Source organism: Elaeis guineensis, chromosome 14 (assembly GCF_000442705.2).
Source record: "Elaeis guineensis isolate ETL-2024a chromosome 14, EG11, whole genome shotgun sequence".
In the NCBI taxonomy this organism is placed as follows: domain Eukaryota; kingdom Viridiplantae; phylum Streptophyta; class Magnoliopsida; order Arecales; family Arecaceae; genus Elaeis; species Elaeis guineensis.
The window spans coordinates 65,461,933-65,470,711 of record NC_026006.2 but is presented as its reverse complement, the minus strand read 5'-3'; the positions used below and the strand labels follow the sequence as shown (position 1 = coordinate 65,470,711).

Genomic DNA, 8,779 nt, shown 5'->3' with positions numbered 1-8,779 from the left:
GTTTGGGTTTGTCATCTTAAAATTTATATTTAACAATTTAACTCATCAAATCAGTCGATGACATATATCCAACAAAATTAATGACCAATCAAATATCTAAATAATCGACAAATACGTTTGAAAAGATATACCATAACCAACTGCAGATACAGCAAGTGCTTAAATGACAACAATCTGATAAAATATATCTTCACCGTCCTAATCGGTAAATAAGGAAGAACTCAACAATCTGTTGGATAATCTCATGATGTCAATCACGAAGGTCCTTAAACTCATTATCATAAATATCAGACATTTTGAATCCTCTGGTACGATGAAAGAAACCCCTGCATATAATACTTCTCTTTCTCAAATCTTCTTTTTTGACTATTTTCTATAGTTGTAGATCTATTCAAGTGTCTTCCATTTTTATCGAGTAAAGCAGTGCTTAGTTGTCTATGCTCTCAAGTTAGATTTTAAACGGCAATACTATTCTTCAAATGAATAATAATTACGATGGCCAATAATAGTAAACATTATCAAAGCAAATAACAAAGCTTATAAAATCTCAAGTTGGTGACATATGAAATAATGAACATTTCAATCATAGTACAGTACTATAAACTACGATACTTTGACAATCATAATCATATCATATCAATCAATATTTATACTGTCGACAAAAATGCAGGTAAGTGTCAATGTTATGTGATACGATAGAGATAGACTAACAGCCCTTACTGACAATAATAACTGTTACTTAAAACAATGACTATAATAACTGTTACTTAAAACAAACAAAAGCCCAAATTGAGGGGAAAGATTTTAGAAAGATCTAAATATTATAAATACTTGAGAACCATCTTTAACATAGTAACTAAAATATTACAAGACGATTATGATATACAGAGGTTTTGTAACTAATGTAGAATGTTATCCTCAAATTATAGGGCATGGCAAATGTGCAAATTTAAGTGCCAAAAAGGGTCTCAAAACAAAATTTTGGTACGATGCACTCGCTTAATTAATCGATAACTTAAAAATAAGATTGAATTCCACCAAGAACCATCCAGTTTCATTCACGAAAGCGATCCAATTTCACTTCCATCCATTAACATCCGAGATATTGTTGAGATTCTGCATCCAAAAGGAAATTGCTTGATGTTAAAAAAAATATCATTGCTTTGAATGCTGGCATGAAAACTTCTAGATCAATTTCACACCTACCTCCAATATTCTTCTTTTTAAATCATCCAAACCACTCCATTTAAAAAAGTGATGTCATACATTATAAGTAAAGAGGATACCCTAGGAAAGCATAAAAAATGATTAACTAGCAAAGATTTTTTTTAAGCATTATCATCAATTTCTAATGTGATTAGAGACACCATCACCACTAGCTCCCAACTAAGGGTGGCAAAAATTGACCAATCTGATTCTATTTTCTGGACATGTTTGGATCAAATTTTTTTGGGGTAAGGGTTGGGTATGAATTGAATATTTTTGATCTTAGGATCAGTTATGGATCCAAACAATTTAGGTGAAGTTGAGTCATTATTTTAGATTTTTCATTTCTCTACTAATTATTTAAATTATTCTAAAATTTACTCAGCAAGATCTATGAAAAATGTATTTGAAAAGTTATTCTAGATATATTAGAGATTGAATCTTATAAATTACATAATTAGAATTAAATGAATGACCCAAAAATGACCATGAGTAGAGGTGTTTTAACAACATATCGGATCAAGTGATGTATGGATCATGTATAATCCTTACTTGATCACGATTCCTCCTAGCTACGGGAAATTATTAGCTACACCCATATTAGCCATGCAAGCAGCCAATCACGACCGTTGGTTTTTATATTGGTGCATTGTGATGCGTGTTTGATTTGATCACCGCAAGATGCTGCACCTCTGACCTAATCGCTGAACCGGTCAATGACAGGTTGCCAAATTTAAGTCCCTGAGACGTTATTGGGCGGTTACCCGATCCACAGATATTTATTATAATCTCACCGGTAGTGGTGGGAGAGATGGACGATCCAATTATTAAGTTACAATTTAGATGACAGCTTTGTTTTGGTGTCAAGAAACCCTTTCCTCAGCTGTGGGCTCCATCCCTCCTCCCTCTGTGGGGGTGGGGCCTGCAAGCTTCGCTGCGCTCTCTCACTCTCGCTCCCAAGATCTGGTTTTTATTTGACCTCGTCGCTTCGCAGCGAGTAAAAGAGAGATTCTTCCTACTTACTCCTTTCCCTTCCTATCCAGATCCTTTCTCCCTTCTTTCTTTAGTTTGTTTCTTTCTTCTTGTTCGTCGCTGTGGTGAGTAGAGAGAAGGGGAGAAAGAAGCGTCTCTGGCGATCCTGGGATTTCATTTAGATCACTAATATTGTCTGCTCAGGTAATCGGCTACTGGAATTCCAAACTGTTGATGCACTGATTTCTTTTTTTTTTTTTTTTTTTAATTTCTGTCGGTTGTTGGTCCCGTTTTTCTTTTTCTTGTTCTTCTTTTTCCGGTTCTGCGGGGGCCAATGGAAGCTTTTTATCTCTTTTCTTTGTTGGTAACGATCACTTTTTCTTCAGAGTAATTATTCTTGCTTTGCGAAAAAGATCGAATCTTTATGACACTCTTGGTCCCTGATGACTCTGTGAATTAAGAATCGGTTTTAAACTCGAGATCTGGCTTTTCCGTCTCTTGGAGAAATCCCGTTTTGTCGAGCTTTTAATTTGACTCGAGGGTGCGGCATTTATGGTCTAGTTTCCTGATGTTTTGTGCTTACGTGATCGGAGCAGAGTGATGACATAAAGAGAAGGGAACGAAGGAAAGAATGGGGAGGAAGACGAAGTGGTTTGATACTATCAAGAAGGTTTTCAGCCCCGAATCAAAGGAAAAGAAGAGCGAGGTTTTGGATCTTTCTCACATTCCTGTGCTTCCCCAATTTGTGATTTCCAAATGCTTCTAATCAAAATATCATCTTTTCTCCCTATTTTCAGAAATCGAAGAAGAAATCGGGATATGGGACTTCCAAGAATTCAGATCCACGTGCTTCCGAGCCATTAGAGAATGCTGATCCAGTCCCAGTTTCTCCTCCTCCTCCTTCATCTCTGCCGCTGAATGAGGAGATTAAAGTGGCTGAGGCCGAGAACGAGCAGAATAATCATGCTCGCTCTGCGGCGCCGGCCACTGTCGTCGCTACGGAGGCTGCTGAGGTTGTTCGCCTGACGACAACGACGAGGTTCCTAGGAAAATCCAGGGAGGAGGTTGCGGCAATCAAGATCCAGACTGCCTTCCGAGGGTACATGGTATATAAACTCAAATGCTCAAACCTTCTTACTGTTTCATTAGCTTTCTTTTTATTTCTCGCTTCGCATTCTTGCATATAAAGGCATCAAATTGTGATATTAGACAGTGATTATGATTAAGAGCAATGCACGTTAAAACCATGATGGTGGTAACTGAAGAGGTTATAGCATAGGGATTTGAGAAATTAGCTTGTCTTCAACCTTTTTTTCTTTTCCTTTTTCCATTTAAAGATTTGAAAAGGAAGATCTGCAATTCTGGTGGTTGAAGATGTACAATTTTACCTTTGGCATTTTCTCGCATCGTATCTGAGGAATGGACTTTTTAGTATGAAACAATTCAATGTGGTTTTTCTCAGTAGTTGTATAAGATGATTAGATTAAGAAGGCTTTTTCTTTTGTGCAAGTTTCTGGAAACTTCAATTTTAGTTAAATCAGTTTTTGTGGCAGAAGATCAAACATTTTGCTGTTTTATAAGAGAGTTATTGTATTCTAAGAATTTATGGTAAGCTTTGGATTGTTGATAACTTGGTGAACATAGCATACTAAGATGGAGCCAAGTGCCAGACTTGCTTGCTGTTAAGAAACATATTCAGTTTTTGCTTAATGTTTTGTTATTTCATTATTTTGTCATTTTCTAGATCAATATTTTTGAGCGATATTGCTGTTAAATTCATTTATAAAAAATAAGAAAACATCCCTAAAAAGTGCATTATGCGTGCTCTTTATCACATCCTATACAAACATTTTTTAGGCCTTAGTATGCCACTTCCTGATTCCTGCTCCAATTTTCACCTATGTCCAGTTAAAGTTGCTTGACTATGACATATTAATAGAAAAAAGATGGAATTTGTTTACTTGCAACATAAGCTGTATGAAACCAAATTTCAAAACACTTATCATGGCTTAAAATTCAGGTTCATTCGTGGTAGTATAATTTGTAGTTATCTTTTTCTTACAATTAAACAGTATATTTAATGCCAACCTGAAATCTACTAGGCGCATATTGGACCCTATCTTTTGTTAAATTTATTGTTGACAGTTTACTTCTTCATAGAAAATTGAGTATTTGAATATCATATTCTTGAGTTGATGGGTATGCTTGCAAAGATTTTAATTGTTTCAACATTATATCAGGCAAGAAGAGCACTGCGAGCCCTGAGAGGACTGGTTAGGTTGAAGTCCCTGATTCATGAAAATTCTGTCAAGCGTCAAGCCACAACTACATTACGTTGCATGCAGACATTGGCAAGAGTTCAGTCACAAATCCGTTCTAGGAGAATCAGGATGCAAGAGGAAAATCAGGCCCTTCAGCGGCAGCTGCTGCTTAAACATGAGAGAGAGCTTGAGAGTTTGAGGGTACATACATCTATCTGGCACTTCATTTATTACATTTAAATTTGGTCTGTATTTCTGCTTTTCCCTCTTTCTCTACACGGACAAGAAGAAACCCAGATGATGCTGCAGTTTACATTGGCTTGCTCATTTCTTTTTTTCCTCATAACAACATACTAGGATTTGGAGTAAAATTTTAGGTGAGAGTAATGTTTGACAAATTACCATAAATGAGACCTTGTAAAATGAACAATATCTTGTAGGACTATGCTTGATTTCAGAACATACAGGCACAGGTGCATTTGCAGAAAAACTAGAGAAAGTTGCTTTTATAAATACAACTTGCTGACTAAGATAACTTCGCAAGCTTATTGTTAGCAACAAGATTTACCCTATTTATGATAGTTCATCTCTATGGATCCTTATTTGCAATTTAAACCATTGTTTCAGTTTACCAGCATAATAAGATTAAATAATGCATGTTACAGTATCTTTACTTTCTTTCTGATTTCTTTCCAACTGAAATTGGAATTCTAATAGTTGCAGTTGCCCTGCCTAAAAATGGAAATTTGTTGACTTACTATATTTTATGGTTCCACTTGGCTGTACCATAACATGATTATGCACTTTGTGTCTGAACACTCTTTCCCAACAAAGCTTTTATTTTGTGTTTCCAGAACTAAAAGCATTGCCTTTCTCCCTCAAATTATAATCTTTCATAGGAAGTACTGGAAGCATTAGCCAGGGACTTTACAAGTGGAGGGGTGGAATGCTGTTTGATCTGAAAGATCTGAAGTTCTTTTGTGATCATTTTTTTAATAACCTTCTTGGAACCAGGCTGGCTCACCATGTGATGGCAAGTTGCATAAAAAAGTATAGAAGGTTTCAATAAATATCTGTAAATATGCTGTGTAGATGGGACATTCACATTCTCTACAAGCATATTGATCGATAGCTTTACATGTGCCTTTATTCAAAATGTTAATTAATTAATGCATGCGGGCTTGTACTGTATGTGTTTGAGTGCACACAAGCATGCATGGATGAACAGGTTAATTCATGAGAGTGCATGGATGTAATATATACATGCAAGCATGACTTGGATGAATTTTGCATCTGCATTGCACCTGAGCATTTTATATCGTCGATCATGCACAGGTGGATGCAAGTGTCTAGTTCTACATTCGGTCCTGCATATGTATATACGCTAACAGATATAGGCATGCACATGTGATGGATGTTGTGGAGCACACATGCACCTGTTCATGTATGAGTGTGTGGAAGGAAGTGCCGATGGATGCATTCCTTCATCGTATAAATCCTTGATGTATGCATAAATTGACATCTATTTCATGCATCTGTATTTGTATGAAATGATGTTATTTTAAGTCACACGCAGGTGGGGATATATTTGATGTATTTGATTTATCTGTATAAACAGAAAACAAGAAGAGGCACATCTAGACAGTACCCATAGATTATGTATTCCTTGAAACTGATACACTGTGTATTTAATTGTACACCCTATTCCATTCACAGCTTTTCATTAATTACATTTGAAATATAATTCGTTGAAAACTAAAACTGTTGTGTGTTGTGCCATCTGAGCATTGGGAAGTGTTAGCAATTTGTGTCCGAGGAAACAGGATAGGTGCATATTTGTTTCTGAAACTGAAGAACTAACATGGCTGCAATCAAGATTTATATTGATGGGATTTGATTCCGTTTCAATTTAACCACAACTAGTTGAAACTGTGCTGTGATTTCTGGTTTCTGGTTTCCTGAATAGGCGGCATTTTCCTCATTTTGTGCTTTCTCCTATCATTGTTAAAGCAATCAAGTATTTAATTGTTGGTCCATCAGGTTCTGTTTTGTCTTATGGTTAAGCAGTTTAGCCATCTTCAGCCTGCCAATCTCTGTTTTGATAACAGATGGATGAGGAATGGGATGACAGTATGCAATCCAAAGAGCAAATTGAAGCAAGTCTTCTGAGCAAGCAAGAGGCTACAATACGAAGAGAGAGATCATTGGCTTATGCATTTTCTCATCAGGTATTCAGCACGTTTCACTATCACATGATCTAATACTAGTCCAATCTCTCCAAGAGTATCAAGTTACATTTTCTCATCAGCCATTGACAGTCTGCTTTGTAATAAATTCTTTCTTTTTGCTGCTGCTCAGCTGGAGCACTGTTTTTCTTGACCTGAGAAATCTTCATTTCTTTTTCTTTTTTTTTTTTTAAATCATATGAGCATGGATTGTATTCTAAAGCATTTTAAACACTTGAACCATTCAACAGTGGAAAAATGCTTCGAGGTCAGGGAACCCAATGTTTATGGACCCCAACAACCCACACTGGGGTTGGAGCTGGTTGGAGCGCTGGATGGCATCAAGGCCATGGGAGAGTCGGAGCACGACAGATAGAGAGCTTAACAGTGATCGTGCCTCTGTAAAGAGCACCAGTTACAGTGTTGGTGGAGGGGAGATAATGAAAGCTTATGCTCAGCGTGACAGTAATCTAGATAGGCCATCCCCCACCATGGAGAAATTAAGCCAGCCTGCCAGGCGCCCGGTTCCATCAACACCTAACTCCAGGGCATCACTGGTTGCGGGAAAGATAAAATCAGCAAGCCCAAAAACTGGCTGGGGCCTGTCAGAGGATGACTCGAGGAGTGTAACCAGCATACAGTCAGAGCGCCCCAGGAGGCACAGCTTAGGCGGGTTGTCCATCAGGGATGATGAGAGCCTAGCAAGCTCTCCGGCCATTCCTAGCTACATGGTACCAACAGAATCAGCAAGGGCCAAGTCCCGCTTTCAGAGTCCATTAAATGATAAAACTGAGACTTCAGATAAAAGGTCTGTAGGCTCTGTGAAGAAGAGGTTGTCTTTTCCAGTGGGAGACAAGAATAGTGTGACATCTCCAGCAGGGGTGAGGCGGCATTCAGGCCCTCCCAAGGTGGGCGTTGCATCCATTAAGGACATAGAAATCCATTCAGACAACAATACTGGCAATGGTGAAAAGAGTTAACCTGGTCAAACTTAAGAAGTCAGAAAGATGAAAAAAAATCTCTGGAGGAGGACCTTATTATTACAGCCAATTCGTTTTCCTCATATGATTTATTTTTGTTGAATTGTTTATGGATGACACATCAGCTTATAGGGATTGCTTTGTTGTATGATTTTTTTTTTTCTTTTAGTTTCATTTATTAATTGATGTTGATAAACAAGAATTTGGTTCAAGTTCTACCAGAGGATGCTGGATCCTGAGACTAGGGCCTTTCCTGCTAGTGGGTGTTGATTGTAAGATAAATGCTTATTCATTATGGTTTCATCTTCATATTTGGTAATGATAGTGTTGGAGACTCTGTTTTGTCGACATTATGTTTGGTAGCAGCAGTGAACCCACCATAGATCTCTACAATGACGCAAGGACATTCAAATCATGTCAAGTGCTCTGGCATATGATGATTAGGAGTGTTTGAAGCTTCAGACTGGCAGGAATTTAAGCTGTGAGTCATTATTATATCGCAGTGACTGTGGTCGAGTAGCCTTAATAAAGAAGAGATGCACCTATGAAGACCTGGTTGGTCTCTGCAGCAAGATTTTTCCTGTACTTCCGGGCTTTGGAGTCAATAGCTATTGTCAGGAAAAAGATACTTCTTTTGTTTTGGCAGATATTACATGATGATTTGCAAAGCTCGCTTCTTTTTTGAATCCAATAATTATTCAGAAGGTAAAAATGAAACTGGTATAAAACCTCTATAGATATGATGGATGATGTAGGGTGTAGGGGGATGCAGAAGTCCGAGTAAAGGTGTTGTTTTGTTCCAATAAAGCAGAGAAGGTTTCCAGCTGGAGAAAGCATGTCATACAACAGAGCAGCAAACTGCATGACAAGAACATGATTCATTGGTACTAGAGCAATGAGCTCCCTGACATCAAGTCATTAATACTTTGCCCAAAGTCCAATTTCTAGATGACACGAAATTACAAAACCTAATCCCTGTAGATATTTCGTCACCATTGCACATTTGATATCCTTTTTGGTTTATGCCGCAGCTTAATGTTGACAAAGATTTTTACACAGGAAAATCTTTATGACAGTGAAACAAAGCAAGCAATTTTGATCTAGTGATTGTATATGCTGTGAGTCTGAACCTAGG

General features: G+C 37.4%; 1 protein-coding gene across 1 annotated transcript; it reads left to right on the top strand.

Annotated features, from left to right (window-relative positions):
• The first annotated feature begins 2,073 nt into the window (after positions 1-2,073).
• Positions 2,074-7,963, top strand: LOC105057060 (protein IQ-DOMAIN 2). Its single transcript, XM_010939499.4, has 6 exons — positions 2,074-2,382; positions 2,775-2,884; positions 2,976-3,284; positions 4,419-4,640; positions 6,548-6,667; positions 6,916-7,963. Exons 2-6 carry the CDS (start codon positions 2,810-2,812, stop codon positions 7,642-7,644), a joined length of 1,455 nt encoding a protein of 484 aa, XP_010937801.2. The 5' UTR covers positions 2,074-2,382; positions 2,775-2,809; the 3' UTR covers positions 7,645-7,963.
• The last annotated feature ends 816 nt before the right edge of the window (positions 7,964-8,779 follow it).

Excerpts from the sequence above, each read along its gene's own strand:
- LOC105057060 (XM_010939499.4), top strand. The coding sequence starts at position 2,810 with ATGGGGAGGAAGACGAAGTGGTTTGATACTATCAAGAAGGTTTTCAGC. Across the intron at positions 3,285-4,418 it reads CTGCCTTCCGAGGGTACATG|GCAAGAAGAGCACTGCGAGC; the intron begins GTATATAAACTC and ends ACATTATATCAG. Across the intron at positions 4,641-6,547 it reads GAGAGCTTGAGAGTTTGAGG|ATGGATGAGGAATGGGATGA; the intron begins GTACATACATCT and ends TTTTGATAACAG.